We start from the raw sequence: 20,384 nt of genomic DNA on the forward strand, positions 1-20,384 counted from the left end.
ATATCCTGAAATGACTCCATCTCAGTCGTCATTGCTTGTTTGATTAACATAGCAACGTCCTCCTTGGTGTTGTTTGCCTGAGGTCGTTTTTCTTTTTTGGTCAAGGCTTGGTCTTTCTTGGAAGCCATAGTGTAAATAAAACGTTCCTTGTCTAAAATTAATATCTAGGTAATCTTTAAGTACTTTTAACACTAAAATAAGGGGGTTTCGTTTGAGAGCTGAGTGCACCACTGCCGTCTTGCCTCGCACCTCACCGGAAGTTCCGTACACTTCCCAACCGACCCGTCTTGAAACACGGACCAAGGAGTCCAACGCATGTGCGAGTCAGAGGGCCTCGCATGAAACCCCACAGCACAATAAGCCGAATGCATTGGAATAACCTGCTAAACTAACAGAGCTTTACTTTAGTTTCCCTTTTTGATCCTTTGTTCGCAACTGGAAAGTAAACCGATAGTACATCAGTACTGAAATACATTTACAATCAAACAAAAAGGTTCCATACTTTCTTTACCTCAGGATCACTGTGGAGTATGTGTCCGATGTCCTCTGGTGCATCAGGCCATTCAGATTCCTGCCTTGAAAGGAAGTGAGGGCCATGGAGCCATCTAGGGGACTTCAAGAGCGGTTCAATGTACAATCCACGGGAGGCATCATCTGCTGGATTATTCCTAGAACTGACATATCTCCACTGATGTACCTGGGAGAGCCTATGGATCACTGCAATCCTGTTGGCAACGTAAGTATGGAACCTTTTTGTTTGATTGTAAATGTATTTCAGTACTGATGTACTATCGGTCCAAAATGTAGAATTCTCCAGATCCATATGAAGCTCCTTCTGAAGCATCCTGTCCACTTTAACAGCGAGTGTTGCAGCAGCAAGTTCAAGTCTTGGAATAGGCATCTGTTTCACAGGAGCTACTCTGGATTTTGCAAGCACAAAAGTGACATGAATATTTATTTTGCAGTTTGTAAGACTGAGGTAACTCACCATTTCATAACCTGACTCACTTGCGTCACAGAAATGATGCAGCTGAGCAGTCCTAGTTAAGCCAAAGTTCTCAGGTTTTATGCACCTGTCCACATGAAATCTGTTTAGCTGTTCTAGTTCTGTGATCCATCTTTGCCATGGCTTGGAGAGTGCTTCTCGAATGGCGTCATCCCATCCACACTTTCAAGGCAAAGCTTTTGTAGGATTTGCTTGGCTTTGAGAATAAAGGGGGCAAGGAAACCCAGTGGGTCATAGATAGAACTTACAACAGAAAGAATGGCTCATCTTGTTAGAATTCTGTTCTTGATGGCTACCTTGAAGGTAAATGTGTCTTTCTGGATGTTCCACTGGATTCCTAAGGCTCTCTCCAGTGGTGGATTGTCCCTGTCCAGGTCAAGCTGTTTGACAAGCGTGGCTCTGTAACTTTCAGGTATTGTAGCGAGGACTTCACAGCTGTTACTCACCCACTTGTTCAGGGTGAATCCTCCAAGGGCGCATGCTTCCCTAAGGTCCATTTTGAGCTGGATTGCCTTGTTGACAGAGGCCACGGATTTGAGACAGTCATTGACATAATAATTGTGTTTGATTGTGTCAGTAGTTTCAAGACTGAATTGGTCTGAATTGTCAACTGCTGTTTGTTTGAGAGCAAAATTGGCAATACTCGGTGATGACACAGCACCAAAGAGATGGACGTTCATCCGGTAGACTTCGAGCGACTGACTGACATCCCCCTGTGGCCACCAGAGGAATCTGAGGAAGTCACAGTGCTGTTCTTGAACACGTACTTGGTAATACATTGCTTCTATGTCTGCCATTAAAGCAATTCTTTCTTGCCTGAACCTGAGCAGAATGCTCAGAACAGAATGCCCAGGCCCAGGTCAGGACCCTGGAGAAGTTCTGTGTTCAGAGATTTGCCTTTGTAAGAAGAAGAACAATCAAACACAACTCGAAGTTTTCCCTTTTGCTTATGGTATACGCCGTGATGCGGTATATACCATATCTTGCCATCATTTCTTTGCAGCTGATGTGGCGGCACCTTTTCTGTGTAGCCTTTCCTGAGCACATCTTCCATGAATGCTTTGTACTCACTTGCATAAGCAGAATCCTTTGTGAATCTCCTGGAGAGACCCACCGCTTGCTGTACCGCCACCTCCTTGTTGTCAAGTAAGGTTACATCTTTATCACAGAAGGGCAAAGGTAAGTGATAATGGCCATTTTTGAGCATAACTGACCTTGTTGTTATGTCCATGAATTTTTTGTCCTCAACAGACATCTCTAATTTTTCCTCATAATCCTTTTCAGGAAAATCATTGTTATATTGTCTAAAGAGCATGTCCTTGAGGTTTTCCATTGAGATACAAATGACTGTGATTGATGCTGTGCCACATCTCTCCATAGCAGAGCAAATGTTGAATGGGCCGCTGACCACCCATCCTAAGAGAGTCTTGATTGCATATGGTCCATTTTCTTGACTGTTAATTACTCGCCAGGGCTCCATTGCCTTTGGCATGTTCATTCCAATTAAGATCTCAATGTTAGCATCAATGCTTTGCAATGTAACTCCTTTGAGGTAAGGCCATCTTTTCAGGTCATGTTGACTAAGCAAGTTGTCTTTTGACACAGGAATTTTGGATTGAGTGTACACTTTAGGCAGCTCTATGTACACACTTCCATCAATGTTGCCTACCTCAAGTCCTGTGAGCTCGTAGCTTTTGACCGGTCGCTCCTGCCCCATCGTCTGCAGGACTACTTCAATTCGGCATCCTTTGGCGTTCAGCTGGTGCATGATGTTTTCAGTGCAGAAGGTGGCCGTACTGCCTGGGTCAGAAAGGCATAGGTCATGATGGTTCTGGTACCCTTGGATGCCTTCACCTGAACAGGCACAATGGCTAGTGCACACTCCTTGCTGGCCCCTGTTGCGTGATCAGCAGAGACCAGGGCACTGTTAACAGGAGGCCTTTTTGTTTGGTTTGGGGTGTTTGACGCAGTCTGCATTCTCCCTAAACTATCACTGTTGTGTAGCAAGGTAGGATGCTTACGCTTGCAAATCTGACAGACCATTTTCTTATTAAAATTTTTACTGAGGTGTCCTTTTTTTAGACAACTGAAGCAGTATCCATTTTTCTTCAGGTATTCAACCTTTTGGTCATGTGGTTTTAAATTGAACTTTTTACAGTCTGTTATTTCATGTTTGTCTGAACAGAAGCTACATGAAGACAAAACCGCAAAGTGAGGGTTGGTTTGCTGTGTCTTGGCTGGCTGTGATACTACCTGCTCTTCAGCTGGCATTACAGTAGTCACGAAACTGCTTCCCCTTTTAGGTGCCTTCGTGTCAGGTCTGGCCTTCAAGACTGGGCTTCTACTTTGTGGAGGATCTTTGATATCTCCAAACACTGGGTGGAGGAAGATACTGGACTGATGTTCCAGGAAATCTACAAGATGCTTGAATCTAGTGCATGTATTATTTTTCTGAAGAGATTCATATACTACATTTCGCCACCGTTCACGAAGTTTGTAGGGCAGTTTAGAAACAAGTAAATTTAGATTAGATGCTACATTCAATTCATCAAGATAGTCCAAATTTTGCATCACATTGTGGCATTCTCTTAGAGCATATGCTTGGAGAGCCTTCCCATCATCAGGTCTTATAGATGTCCAATTCAGAGCCTTTTCAAGATATGCATTTGCAATCTTCATTTCATTTCCAAAATGTTTGTTTAACAGCTGTTTCACTTCAGGATAGCCTCTGCGGGCATCCATATGCATGCAACTTCTAACAAGATCTTTGGCCTGTCCTTCAGTGAACTGCTCAAGAAAGTAAAGTCTGTCTTGACAATTACTTGTGTTATTTTCAATTGAATGTTCAAAAGCAAGAATGAATGATTGATAAGACAAAGGATCGCCATTAAACACAGGCACATCCCTTTTTGGCAAGAGAGAAAGATTTTGTTGTCTCACCATTAACTCTGTGAGGTCCTTTTGTCTGTGCAGCATTGCAGTCATTGTGGTATCACCAGCGGTGTCATAGCTGGGTTCGAGCTGTGGGCTGGAAGTTGTTCTGCTCCTCCTGGAGCTGCTGTGAGCATGTTGTTCTGCCCTTTGCAGCGGTGTCTTGGGCACAGTTGCCAGAGGAGGAAGTGGTGCAAATTCAATGGCCGAGGCATCAGGAAGAGCTGATGGTTCAGCAGGTTCTTGTTTGCTTGCCCCCAAGTACTCATTCATGGCATCACCCTGTTCTCCAGTCTCACTTAATGCTTTTAGTTTAGCATCGGATTCAGCTAGCTGTGCTTGTAACTCAGTCTGCTGTCTTTTGGATTTCAAAGCAGCTTCCTCCATCTGGAGGGCTTGCAGAGCTGGTAAAGCTTTAGCTTGGGCCTCAAGAGCAGCCCTTTCAGCAGCAGCAATTTTAGCAGCAGATGATGTCTTAGATGCCTTAGATGATGTCTTAGATGTCTTGGACACATTTAAAACACTGTCTTCAGGCTCAACAGTGAACTGCAATTTTTGTTGTTGCTTCTTCCACATTTCAACTTCTTTAATAAAGTAATTAAAGTTCTGCGCTCTGGGCTCATACCATTCAACTTCATCATTGGCTCTCTCTTCCTCATTCATTAGTAATTGAACCGAATTGTGAATGGAATTAAAGTCCTGAATACATACATGTAGCATTTCCATATTTTCATTCACCTTTTCAACATTTCCATCTTCAACAAGCAGATTCTTGATTTCATTTATTTTTCTAGTGCATACTCCTAGCTTTCCACGGCGTGTGGCCATTTCGGATTTTAAAAGCTTCGCTGATTCCTTAGTCGTCGCTGACTCTTTGTCCGTCATCGTGTTATCAAATGGTTTACATTTCACATCAATAAAGTCCTTTAAGTTTATCAACTTTTTAGAGCAGTTAAGCCAGTAGTTTATATTTCACTGTTCGTCAACACTTACTTGTTAGCAGTCCTTTCCTTTGGGCCTTCATTCATGAAGTCGTTGGCACTTCCTACATTGCGTTATCCATTCATTCAAAGTTCCATTTAACGCTTCGTTCATAAGGACGATAAGCATTCAACGAATCCGCGATATATATATAGTTTTCCGACGGTGAAGTAGCAATTCCTTGCAACAAATATTGCTACGTGAGGTTGATGAGGTTCCCGGCGCACAATCCAGTTAAACACTCACATAAAGTCCAATGAAATGAGATGGTGGTTTATTCCATTAAGACAATTCCAGTTTACTTTACGGTTGCGAACAAAGGATCAAAAAAGGAAACTAAAGTAAAGCTCCGTTAGTTTAGTAGGTTATTCCAATGCATTCGGCTTATTGCGGTCAGAAAACTATTCCACCTTGTCATCTACCTTACCCCTGATTCAAAGGACTAATTAAAGCTTGCAGTGACGCGCCACACCGACACGTCAAGGGGAGTGGCTACATACCACATGACAGGTAAGGCAATCAGGTAAGTATCTAACGTAATTCTAACATAATTCCTTTTAGAGGTTACCAAACTAAGTCATATAGAAACAACAAATACTAAGTCATACAGCAACCTAAATATGGCTCCTACAGTTAGGGTGTATTCAGACCAGGATAGTTCAATAGTTCACTTGCTTTGGTCTGAACCAAATGTTTTTTTTATTTTTTCATTTTGGTGCGGTTCGCTTTCACACTGTACATTTTAGTAAGCGGACCAAAATCTGTCAACAAAGCCACGCGCCCTGAGGTCGTTCAGCTATTGGTCAGAGACGACACGCGCACAAAGCGTTAAGTTCAAAAGTAGTCATGGAGGCTTTCCGTGCTGTTATTCTTTTTAATGTCATCAAAGCTATAAGTTTTTTCCAGTTTTTACTGTTTTCACAATTGTGCGATTACTATGCTGTTGTACAAGTAATTTATCAACGACGACTTCAAAGGGCAAGGCGGCTACAGAGGATAGCGCTGATGAGCGCACACCATGTTGTGACAGTTCTGGCTCTTCACGCAAGACGGAGGAGGTATGTGTCGGGATATTCGCCTTATCCATCGTAATAGAGGAATTTCTTTTTTGCGTCGCTAGTACCGCCACTTTTTGAAAGAATGTCCCTGATTTTAATGTAGGTCTGACGGAGTTTCTTCACTTTTAGCCGACATTGTTCTGGGGAGCGCGTGAACCCCTTCTCCTTCATTTTCTCACTGAATACAGCAAACACGTCGGCATTTTTGTGTGTTCTCTCCAAAAGCTCAGATACGTGGACATCTGCCCATATATCCACAAGGGTGCGCGTTTCTTCCTCGGCCCACGTTTGCCCCCTACTCGTTTTTTGTACTCTGTAGTCTAGCCTACCACTGGTCTGAATGACTGAACGACTGTTGTAAGGTTCCCTTGACAACCGAAACAGTGTTTGCACTTTGCGGTGGAGTGTCAAGACTCTGTTTCCCATAATGCTCGACAAACGATGGAAGCTCCCGAGGTACAAAAAAGCAAAACTGTCAGATTAGGTCCGGTCTGCTTTCACACCTCCAAAAGATCCGCACCAGGGTTCCTTTGGTCCGGACCGAGTCCGACCTTGCAGCTCGGTCTCGGTCCGCTTGTTTGGTCCGGACCAGAGTTCGGTGGTTTGTATTCAGACCAACCCAAAAGGTCCGGACCAAGGGAAATTTGGTTCGTTTAGTCGTTTGGTCCGGACCAAACAACGTAGGTGTGAATACGCCCTTAGTGTGTTGTGCAGTGTGTGTTACAGTGTGTGTTAGTGTGTTGTGCAGTGTGTGCTACGGTGTGTGTTAGTGTGTTGTGCAGTGTGTGTTACAGTGTGTGTTAGTGTGTTGTGCAGTGTGTGTTACAGTGTGTGTTAGTGTGTTGTGCAGTGTGTGTTATGGTGTGTGTTAGTGTGTGTGTTAGTGTGTGTTATGATGTGTTTTTCAGTCTTTTGCCCTCACACACACGTTACATCCGACTGTGCTCTGGTTTATTCAGTGTGTTAATGAGAATTTGGCAGATGTGTTAATGTCAGATAAGAACTTGTGGCCTTCATCACACATGTGTGGACACGCGCGTGCACACACACACACACACATATAGAGGGGTGCATATTCAGCGCAGTGTGTTTGCATTTCACTGAATTGATCATTTTATTTCTTTTTGTTGTTCTTTAATGTCTTAATTGTTGTACAAATTGCTTTTTATTTAAAAACAATTATCTTCATTTCAATTTGTTTCGCTTGTAACTTTTATTTTTTTATTATTTAATCCTTATATTCATTGTTTATTGTGTTATCCTTTGTGTAATGTTTATTATTATTATTATTATTAGTAGTAGTAGTAGTATAAATTGATTTGCAGTGTGTTAATGTGTGTTACAGAGTGTTACAGTGTGTGCTAGTTTTAGTGTGTTTGTGTGAGTGGGTTTTGCAGTGTGTGTTACTCTGTGTGTATTGAAGTCTGTTACAGTGTCCAATAGTGTTACAGTAGGTTTTGTTGTGTGTTAGTGTTACATTGTGTGTGTTACTGAGTGTTTAGCTGTGTGTGTTAGTGTTGTGGTGTGTGTGTTACTGAGTGTGTAGCTGTGTGTGTTAGTGTTCTGGTGTGCTAGTGTTACTGAGTGTTTTGCACTGTGTGTTAGTGTTGTGGTGTATGTGTGTGTGTGTGTGTGTGTGTGTGTGTGTGTGTGTGTGTGTGTGTTGCTGAGTGTTTTGAAGTGTGTGTTAGTGTTGTGGTGTGTGTGTGTGTGTGTGTGTGTGTGTGTGTTGCTGAGTGTTTTGCAGTGTGTGTGTGTGTTGTGGTGTGTGTTGCTGAGTGTTTTGAAGTGTGTGTTAGTGTTGTGGTGTGTGTGTGTGTGTGTGTGTGTGTGTGTGTGTGTGTGTGTGTGTGTGTGTTGCTGAGTGTTTTGCAGTGTGTGTTAGTGTTGTGGTGTGTGTTAGTATTGTGATTTGTGTGTTAGTGCTGTGGTGTGTGTTAGTGTTGTGGTGTGTGTGTGTTACTGAGTGTTTAGCTGTGTGTGTTAGTGTTGTGGTGTGTGTTAGTGTTGTGGTGTGTGTATTACTGAGTGTTTTGCACTGTGTGTTAGTGTTGTGGTGTGTGTGTGTGTGTGTGTGTGTGTGTGTGTGTGTGTGTGTGTGTGTGTGTGTGTGTGTGTTGCTGAGTGTTTTGCAGTGTGTATTAGTGTTGTGGTGTGTGTGTGTGTGTGTGTGTGTGTTGCTGAGTGTTTTGCAGTGTGTGTTAGTGTTGTGGTGTGTGTTAGTGTTGTGATTTGTGTGTTACTGAGTGTTTTGAAGTGTGTGTTAGTGTTGTGGTGTGTGTGTGTGTGTGTGTTACTGAGTGTTTAGCTGTGTGTGTTAGTGTTGTGGTGTGTGTGTTACTGAATGTTAAGCTGTGTGTCTTAGTGTTTTGGTGTGTATTAGTGTTGAGGGGTGTGTTCGTGTTGTGGTGTGTGTGTGTGTGTGTGTGTGTTGTGTGTGTGTTACTGAGTGTTTAGCTGTGTGTGTTAGTGTTGTGGTGTGTGTTAGTGTTGTGGTGTGTGTGTGTGTGTGTGTGTGTGTGTGTGTGTGTGTGTGTGTGTGTGTTACTGAGTGTTTAGCTGTGTGTGTTAGTGTTGTGGTGTGTGTTAGTGTCGTGGTGTGTGTTACTGAGTGTTTAGCTGTGTGTGTTAGTGTTGTGGTGTGTGTTAGTGTCGTGGTGTGTGTTACTGAGTGTTTAGCTGTGTGTGTTAGTGTTGTGGTGTGTGTGTGTTACTGAGTGTTTAGCTGTGTGTGTTAGTGTTTTGGTGTGTGTTAGTATTGTGGTGTGTGTGTTGCTGTGTGTGTTAGTGTTGTGGTGTGTGTTAGTGTTGTGTGGTGTGTGTGTGTGTGTGTGTGTGTTACTGAGTTTTTAGTTGTGTGAGTAGTATTCTCCATTAAAATACAAATGCTATTTTATTTCTTTCTTGCCTGCTTTCATCCTGATTTGTTTGATATATTATATATATTTGACAGAAGTGTCGAATAATCAGTGCAGGAAAGAAATGAAAAGGAAAATAAATCAACAGAAATAAAAAATACATTCTAGTGCATGTGTATAAATGTCTCATCTCATCTCATCTCATTATCTGTAGCCGCTTTATCCTTCTACAGGGTCGCAGGCGAGCTGGATCCTATCCCAGCTGACTACGGGTGAAAGGCGGGGTTCACCCTGGACAAGTCGCCAGGTCATCACAGGGCTGACACATAGACACAGACAACCATTCACACTCACATTCACACCTACGCTCAATTTAGAGTCACCAGTTAACCTAACCTGCATGTCTTTGGACTGTGGGGGAAACCGGAGCACCCGGAGGAAACCCACGCGGACACGGGGAGAACATGCAAACTCCGCACAGAAAGGCCCTCGCCGGCCACGGGGCTCGAACCCGGACCTTCTTGCTGTGAGGCGACAGCGCTAACCACTACACCACCGTGCTGTCCCGTGTATAAATGTTCTTCCTTTAAATATTTCTTGCACCAATTCAGAAATTTTTATACGACCCTCCTGGAGGCGTGTCCTGTGGGGTCTCTACATCACACTGCAGTGTGGAATTAACACAGCGCTGCTCTTACTGACACCTCGACCTGCATCTGTTTACTGAACACGTCTATACCACGCCCCTACACCACACTGCTGCTGAGTTCTGCATGCTGATTGGTCTGAAGGCGCAGATGACAGGTTTATATTAATGTTATAATATGTTGTCGTTTCTATAGTAACGGCTCGTTCACAGGGACTCGTGCAGCAGACGCTCCACATAATCATAACAGTCAGAGGTAAAGATGGAACCTGAAGTCAGTTTTCCAACAAACAGATAGACTTGTGAGGGAAAGACTGTTTATCGCTGCTGTAACAACAGGACAGTGACAACAGGAAGTAACTAATTTCACTGACATTACAGCAAACTGTAACGTAAACAGTTCTTTAATAAATAAACAAATTATAAATGCCTGCAAATTGCTGTAGTATTAGAGGAATAAAACACTAAAGCAACCTTGACATTAACACACACACACAGTACTATGATTATTTTATTTTATTTTAGAGAACAGAAGACAATAATGGAGTCAGCATAATGTGATATTCATCCAAATCATTAACTTAGTCCACTGAGACACCCCACTGTCCTCCTGAACAAAGGGAAGTGATGATAGTTTTAGAGGTGAAGTGTATTATGGTGTGTCCAGTAACTGATTATTGCCTCGTGTAGCTACTTCCAAAACTAATTATAATTACTGAATTGTGTTTTTATAATTGTGTGTGTGTGTGTGTGTGTGTGTGTGTGTTAGCTTGCAGAATCAAAGTTTTCACTCTCGTCCGTTTGAACTCGCAAGACTTCGGCATCTCCAATCAGCTCTGTAACACACACACACACACACACACACACACACACACACACACACACAATCAGATTAAGGGAATAAGCTGGAGTTAATCACTCTGGCCCTGATTTATTACTAAATTCTTCAGTGTTTGACTGAAGCTCAGTTTTGTTAAAGCAGCTGAATATCAGTGCATGCTATAAAGTTCTAAGTTTCAGGTGATTTTACAGGTTCTAGACAGAGTACCAAAGGGCCAGGAAAAGGTTCTGCTGCAGAAATGAGGATACATCACATTCAGCCATTACACCCATTACACCATCACATTCATCCATCACATCCATCCATTACATTCATCACATCCATCACACCCACGAAACAATCACATTCATCCGTCACTTCCATTACTCCCACATTCATCACATTCCTCCATCACACCAATTACACCATCAAATTCATCACATCCATCAATCTCTCACACACACACACACACACACACGGTATTACCTGGTTTCTCTTTAACTGCTTTCTCTTTCTCCGTCGCTCCAGTTGAACACACACTACAGTCACAGAGACAGACCCGTTAGTGTGTGTGTGTGTGTGTGTGTGTGTGTGTGTGTGTGTGTGTGTGTGTGTGTGTGTGTGTGATTGATGGATGTGATGGATGGATGGATGTGATGAATTTGATGGTGTAACTGGTGTGATGGAGGAATGTGATGGAGTCAGGGGCGATTTCTCAGAGACAACAAGGGAAGCCGAGCTTCCCCTAAAATTCTCTCCCCAAACTGCGGCATCTACAATGTTGAATTCTCATTAAAACAATAACTTGCATAACATAATATATGCCCAAGATTGTATTTACGTTCATAACTATCCTGTAACTTATTTGAGTGATGTCTGACGAACTTGCAGTTCGCTACGAGAATCACCTTTGCTGCCAGGCTGTAACCAGCGTTGCCAGATACTGCTGACGTTTTCCAGCCAAAATATGTTCAAAACCCGCAAAAATGCACTTAAAACCGCCCAATCTGGCAACACTGGCTGTAACCTTTCTTATTTCAATGGGCTCTATGGCTGGCAGCTGGGTATCCGTTGCAGTCTATGAGACGGCTCTGAACAGCCAATTTCGGCTAGTTGTTATTGGTTAAAATCGACAAAATCGTCACTTCCAGGGAAGCCGGGCTTCTCTGGGACTAAACGAGACAGTGGGAGGGGCAAGAAGCCGGGCTGATGAAGGATTATTGGAGGTAGTGTTTGAAAGACATGAGGAGGGTGGGCTCTGTACTTCGGCGTCGGCGAGGAACATGGAAGCATGATCAGTCAGTCCCCAGCGGATGTCGAGAAAGTGTAGTCGTGTGCCAAAGTGCTGTCCGAATTTCTTTTCATATAAACGTTTCTTCTCATTGATGTCTCTGTACATTACTCTGTAAATAAATGTAAATATTACTCGTTGTGCTCCGTTAACTTTCATCCATTCTATCAGTTTGATCATTCGTGAATTCACTCGTTTATTTCATTTGTAGTTCAATCTGGTTGTAGGCTAGCTTGAGCCTCATTGGGATCTGCAGTGCTAGCTGCTAACAGAAATTGGTGAAGTCTCTGGAAAGCACAACCAGCTGGTATGACAGGGTCACAGACCATTTTCTGGAAAAGGAGCGGAGGGCAGAATTTGTGCATAAATAGTGTTCATGTTCATGAATCTGAAGTGTGTATATTGTTCAGTAATGTTAAGAGAATGGTGGGCTCTGTGTTATAGGTTATACCTGGGTATAATATTCAAGGTTCTGTGTGTTGCATAGCCTACCTGGTTATGAATTTCCAGACTGTGTTGCAGAAGATGTTCAAAGATGTGTTGCACAGCTGGGTGTTGTGTTAAAGACTCTGTGTTGCATATCAGGGTATGATGTTCAAGGCTCTTCGTTGAATAGCCAGTGATTTTTGGATGTGTGATATTTTTGATTAAGGATATGAGGCACTAGCCTGGCAAGCCAGACTATAACATGAAATGTACAAGCAAAAATACTTTCTGCCACTAGGTGGGGTTGTCTAGTTCACTATGCTAATGGGGCACACCTTTCTATGCTTTGATATCCGGCCTACAGGTTTTACGATGAATGCGTAAAATGGGCTTCCCCTGTTTTAAAAACCAGCAGCCGCCACTGGATGAAGTAATGGAAGTGACAGACAAATGTGATTGTGTAGTAGGTGTGAGGGATGTGAGGAATGTAATGGATTAAAGGGATGGAGGTGTGGAGGCAATGACACCCCCCCACACACAGAGTCACACATGGCCACAGAGTCACACACGGCCACAAAGTCACACACGCCCCACACAAAGTCTCACACACCCCACACAGAGTCACACACCCCACACAGACTCACACACCCCACACAGAGTCACTCACACCCCACACAGAGTCACACACCCCACACAGAGTCACTCACACCCCACACAGAGTCACACACACCCCACACAGACTCACATACACCCCACACAGAGTCACACACCCCACACAGAGTCACTCACACCCCATACAGAGTCTCACACGCCCCACACAGTCACACACCCCACACAGAGTCACACACCCCATACAGAGTCACTCACACCCCACACAGAGTCTCACACGCCCCACACAGAGTCACACACCCCACACAGAGTCACTCACACCCCATACAGAGTCACTCACACCCCACACAAAGTCTCACACACCCCACACAGAGTCACACACCCCACACAGAGTCTCACACGCCCCACACAGAGTCACACACCCCACACAGAGTCACTCACACCCCATACAGAGTCACTCACACCCCACACAAAGTCTCACACACCCCACACAGAGTCACACACCCCACACAGAGTCACACACCCCACACAGAGTCACTCACACCCCACACAGAGTCACTCACACCCCATACAGAGTCACTCACACCCCACACAGAGTCACTCACACCCCATACAGAGTCACTCACACCCCACACAGAGTCTCACACGCCCCACACAGAGTCACACACCCCACACAGAGTCACTCACACCCCACACAGAGTCACTCACACCCCACACAGACTCACACACACCCCACACAGAGTCACACACCCCACACAGAGTCACACATGTCCCACACAGAGTCACACACCCCACACAGTAACACACGCCCCACACAGAGTCTCACACGCCCCACACAGAGTCACACACGCCCCACACAGAGTCACACATGCCCCACACAGAGTCACTCACGCCCCACACAGAGTCACACACCCCACACAGAGTCACACACACCCCACACAGTCACACACGCCCCACACAGAGTCACACACCCCACACAGAGTCTCACACGCCCCACACAGTCTCACATGCCCCACACAGTCTCACACGCCCCACACAGAGTCACTCACGCCCCACACAGAGTCACACACCCCACACAGAGTCACACACACCCCACACAGTCACACATGCCCCACACAGAGTCACACACCCCACACAGAGTCTCACACGCCCCACACAGAGTCTCACACGCCCCACACAGAGTCTCACACACCCCACACAGAGTCTCACATGCCCCACACAGAGTCTCACACACCCCACACAGAGTCACACACCCCACACAGAGTCACTCACACCCCACACAGAGTCACTCACACCCCACACAGACTCACACACACCCCACACAGAGTCACACACCCCACACAGTCACACACGCCCCACACAGAGTCTCACACACCCCACACAGAGTCTCACATGCCCCACACAGAGTCTCACACACCCCACACAGAGTCACACACCCCACACAGAGTCACTCACACCCCACACAGAGTCACTCACACCCCACACAGACTCACACACACCCCACACAGAGTCACACACCCCACACAGTCACACACGCCCCACACAGAGTCTCACACGCCCCACACAGAGTCTCACATGCCCCACACAGAGTCACACACGCCCCACACAGAGTCACTCACGCCCCACACAGAGTCACACACCCCACACAGAGTCACACACACCCCACACAGTCACACACGCCCCACACAGAGTCACACACCCCACACAGAGTCTCACACGCCCCACACAGAGTCTCACACGCCCCACACAGAGTGTCACACACCCCACACAGAGTCTCACACGCCCCACACAGAGTCACTCACGCCCCACACAGAGTCACACACCCCACACAGAGTCACTCACACCCCACACAGAGTCACTCACACCCCACACAGAGTCACTCACACCCCACACAGACTCACCCACACCCCACACAGAGTCACACACCCCACACAGTCACACACGCCCCACACAGAGTCACACACCCCACACAGAGTCTCACACGCCCCACACAGAGTCTCACACGCCCCACACAGAGTCTCACACGCCCCACACAGAGTGTCACACACCCCACACAGAGTCTCACACGCCCCACACAGAGTCACTCACGCCCCACACAGAGTCACACACCCCACACAGAGTCACTCACACCCCACACAGAGTCACTCACACCCCACACAGAGTCACTCACACCCCACACAGACTCACACACACCCCACACAGAGTCACACACCCCACACAGTCACACACGCCCCACACAGAATCACACACGCCCCACACAGAGTCACACACGCCCCACACAGAGTCACTCACGCCCCACACAGAGTCACACACCCCACACAGAGTCACACACCCCACACAGAGTCACACACCCCACACAGAGTCTCACACGCCCCACACAGAGTCTCATACGCCCCACACAGAGTCTCACACGCCCCACACAGAGTCACTCACGCCCCACACAGAGTCACACACCCCACACAGAGTCACACACGCCCCACACAGTCTCACACGCCCCACACAGAGTCACACACCCCACACAGAGTCACACACCCCACACAGAGTCTCACACGCCCCACACAGAGTCTCACACGCCCCACACAGAGTCACTCACGCCCCACACAGAGTCACACACCCCACACAGAGTCACACGCCCCACACAGAGTCTCACACGCCCCACACAGAGTCACACACGCCCCACACAGAGTCACACACCCCACACAGACTCACACACCCCACACAGAGTCACACACCCCACACAGAGTCACACACGCCCCACACAGAGTCACACACCCCACACAGAATCACACATGCCCCACACAGAGTCACACACCCCACACAGAGTCACACACGCCCCACACAGAGTCACACACCCCACACAGAGTCACACACACCCCACACAGACTCACACACCCCACACAGAGTCACACACCCCACACAGACTCACACACCCCACACAGAGTCACACACCCCACACAGACTCACACACCCCACACAGAGTCACACACCCCACACAGACTCACACACCCCACACAGACTCACACACCCCACACAGACTCACACGCCCCACACAGAGTCTCACACGCCCCACACAGAGTCACTCACGCCCCACACAGAGTCACTCACGCCCCACACAGAGTCACTCACACCCCACACAGAGTCACTCACACCCCACACAGACTCACACACACCCCACACAGAGTCACACACCCCACACAGTCACACACGCCCCACACAGAGTCACACACGCCCCACACAGAGTCACACACGCCCCACACAGAGTCACTCACGCCCCACACAGAGTCACACACCCCACACAGAGTCACACACGCCCCACACAGAGTCTCACATGCCCCACACAGAGTCACACACCCCACACAGAGTCACACACCCCACACAGAGTCTCACACGCCCCACACAGAGTCTCACACGCCCCACACAGAGTCACTCACGCCCCACACAGAGTCACATACCCCACACAGAGTCACACACGCCCCACACAGTCTCACACGCCCCACACAGAGTCACACACCCCACACAGAGTCACACACCCCACACAGAGTCTCACACGCCCCACACAGAGTCACTCACGCCCCACACAGAGTCACACACCCCACACAGAGTCACACACGCCCCACACAGAGTCTCACACGCCCCACACAGAGTCACACACGCCCCACACAGAGTCACTCACGCCCCACACAGAGTCACACACCCCACACAGAGTCACACACCCCACACAGAGTCACTCACACCCCACACAGAGTCACACACCCCACACAGAGTCACACACACCCCACACAGAGTCACACACCCCACACAGAGTCACACGCCCCACACAGAGTCACACACGCCCCACACAGAGTCACACACGCCCCACACAGAGTCACACACGCCACACAGACTCACACACCCCACACAGAGTCACACACCCCACACAGAGTCACACGCCCCACACAGAGTCACACACCCCACACAGAGTCACACATGCCCCACACAGAGTCACACACCCCACACAGAGTCACACACGCCCCACACAGAGTCACACACCCCACACAGAGTCACACACACCCCACACAGTCACACATGCCCCACACAGTCTCACACGCCCCACACAGAGTCACACACCCCACACAGAGTCACACACCCCACACAGAGTCACTCACACCCCACACAGACTCACACACACCCCACACAGAGTCACACACCCCACACAGAGTCACACATGTCCCACACAGAGTCACACACCCCACACAGTAACACACGCCCCACACAGAGTCTCACACGCCCCACACAGAGTCACACACGCCCCACACAGAGTCACACATGCCCCACACAGAGTCACTCACGCCCCACACAGAGTCACACACCCCACACAGAGTCACACACACCCCACACAGTCACACACGCCCCACACAGAGTCACACACCCCACACAGAGTCTCACACGCCCCACACAGTCTCACATGCCCCACACAGTCTCACACGCCCCACACAGAGTCACTCACGCCCCACACAGAGTCACACACCCCACACAGAGTCACACACACCCCACACAGTCACACATGCCCCACACAGAGTCACACACCCCACACAGAGTCTCACACGCCCCACACAGAGTCTCACACGCCCCACACAGAGTCTCACACACCCCACACAGAGTCTCACATGCCCCACACAGAGTCTCACACACCCCACACAGAGTCACACACCCCACACAGAGTCACTCACACCCCACACAGAGTCACTCACACCCCACACAGACTCACACACACCCCAGACAGTCACACACGCCCCACACAGAATCACACACGCCCCACACAGAGTCACACACGCCCCACACAGAGTCACTCACGCCCCACACAGAGTCACACACCCCACACAGAGTCACACACCCCACACAGAGTCACACACCCCACACAGAGTCTCACACGCCCCACACAGAGTCTCATACGCCCCACACAGAGTCTCACACGCCCCACACAGAGTCACTCACGCCCCACACAGAGTCACACACCCCACACAGAGTCACACACGCCCCACACAGTCTCACACGCCCCACACAGAGTCACACACCCCACACAGAGTCACACACCCCACACAGAGTCTCACACGCCCCACACAGAGTCTCACACGCCCCACACAGAGTCACTCACGCCCCACACAGAGTCACACACCCCACACAGAGTCACACGCCCCACACAGAGTCTCACACGCCCCACACAGAGTCACACACGCCCCACACAGAGTCACACACCCCACACAGACTCACACACCCCACACAGAGTCACACACCCCACACAGAGTCACACACGCCCCACACAGAGTCACACACCCCACACAGAATCACACATGCCCCACACAGAGTCACACACCCCACACAGAGTCACACACGCCCCACACAGAGTCACACACCCCACACAGAGTCACACACACCCCACACAGACTCACACACCCCACACAGAGTCACACACCCCACACAGACTCACACACCCCACACAGAGTCACACACCCCACACAGACTCACACACCCCACACAGAGTCACACACCCCACACAGACTCACACACCCCACACAGACTCACACACCCCACACAGACTCACACGCCCCACACAGAGTCTCACACGCCCCACACAGAGTCACTCACGCCCCACACAGAGTCACTCACGCCCCACACAGAGTCACTCACACCCCACACAGAGTCACTCACACCCCACACAGACTCACACACACCCCACACAGAGTCACACACCCCACACAGTCACACACGCCCCACACAGAGTCACACACGCCCCACACAGAGTCACACACGCCCCACACAGAGTCACTCACGCCCCACACAGAGTCACACACCCCACACAGAGTCACACACGCCCCACACAGAGTCTCACATGCCCCACACAGAGTCACACACCCCACACAGAGTCACACACCCCACACAGAGTCTCACACGCCCCACACAGAGTCTCACACGCCCCACACAGAGTCACTCACGCCCCACACAGAGTCACATACCCCACACAGAGTCACACACGCCCCACACAGTCTCACACGCCCCACACAGAGTCACACACCCCACACAGAGTCACACACCCCACACAGAGTCTCACACGCCCCACACAGAGTCACTCACGCCCCACACAGAGTCACACACCCCACACAGAGTCACACACGCCCCACACAGAGTCTCACACGCCCCACACAGAGTCACACACGCCCCACACAGAGTCACTCACGCCCCACACAGAGTCACACACCCCACACAGAGTCACACACCCCCCACACAGAGTCACACACCCCACACAGAGTCACACACACCCCACACAGAGTCACACACCCCACACAGAGTCACACGCCCCACACAGAGTCACACACGCCCCACACAGAGTCACACACGCCCCACACAGAGTCACACACGCCACACAGACTCACACACCCCACACAGAGTCACACACCCCACACAGAGTCACACGCCCCACACAGAGTCACACACCCCACACAGAGTCACACATGCCCCACACAGAGTCACACACCCCACACAGAGTCACACACGCCCCACACAGAGTCACACACCCCACACAGAGTCACACACACCCCACACAGTCACACATGCCCCACACAGTCTCACACGCCCCACACAGAGTCACACACCCCACACAGAGTCACACACCCCACACAGAGTCACTCACACCCCACACAGACTCACACACACCCCACACAGAGTCACACACCCCACACAGAGTCACACATGTCCCACACAGAGTCACACACCCCACACAGTAACACACGCCCCACACAGAGTCTCACACGCCCCACACAGAGTCACACACGCCCCACACAGAGTCACACATGCCCCACACAGAGTCACTCACGCCCCACACAGAGTCACACACCCCACACAGAGTCACACACACCCCACACAGTCACACACGCCCCACACAGAGTCACACACCCCACACAGAGTCTCACACGCCCCACACAGTCTCACATGCCCCACACAGTCTCACACGCCCCACACAGAGTCACTCACGCCCCACACAGAGTCACACACCCCACACAGAGTCACACACACCCCACACAGTCACACATGCCCCACACAGAGTCACACACCCCACACAGAGTCTCACACGCCCCACACAGAGTCTCACACGCCCCACACAGAGTCTCACACACCCCACACAGAGTCTCACATGCCCCACACAGAGTCTCACACACCCCACACAGAGTCACACACCCCACACAGAGTCACTCACACCCCACACAGAGTCACTCACACCCCACACAGACTCACACACACCCCACACAGAGTCACACACCCCACACAGTCACACATGCCCCACACAGAGTCTCACACGCCCCACACAGAGTCTCACACGCCCCACACAGAGTCACACACGCCCCACACAGAGTCACTCACGCCCCACACAGAGTCACTCACGCCCCACACAGAGTCACACACCCCACACAGAGTCACACACACCCCACACAGTCACACACGCCCCACACAGAGTCACACACCCCACACAGAGTCTCACACGCCCCACACAGAGTCTCACATGCCCCACACAGAGTCTCACACGCCCCACACAGAGTGTCACACACCCCACACAGAGTCTCACACGCCCCACACAGAGTCACTCACGCCCCACACAGAGTCACACACCCCACACAGAGTCACTCACACCCCACACAGAGTCACTCACACCCCACACAGACTCACCCACACCCCACACAGAGTCACACACCCCACACAGTCACACACGCCCCACACAGAGTCACA

The 20,384-nt window shown here is 49.2% G+C and overlaps 1 protein-coding gene across 1 annotated transcript in view; it reads right to left on the minus strand.

Moving 5' to 3' along the window:
- Positions 1 to 10,073: 10,073 nt before the first annotated feature.
- The window catches only part of tbata (thymus, brain and testes associated), a 34,771-nt gene continuing 24,460 nt past the window's right edge, over positions 10,074 to 20,384 (minus strand). Inside the window, exons 8-9 of the mRNA XM_060938700.1 lie at positions 10,787 to 10,839; positions 10,074 to 10,316 (exon numbers count right to left, since the gene is read on the minus strand). Of these exons, the coding sequence (XP_060794683.1) occupies positions 10,246 to 10,316; positions 10,787 to 10,839 (124 nt within the window). The 3' untranslated portion in view covers positions 10,074 to 10,245. The remainder of the gene's footprint in view (positions 10,317 to 10,786; positions 10,840 to 20,384) is intronic.

This window comes from Neoarius graeffei, chromosome 14 (assembly GCF_027579695.1).
Source record: "Neoarius graeffei isolate fNeoGra1 chromosome 14, fNeoGra1.pri, whole genome shotgun sequence".
Taxonomy (NCBI): domain Eukaryota; kingdom Metazoa; phylum Chordata; class Actinopteri; order Siluriformes; family Ariidae; genus Neoarius; species Neoarius graeffei.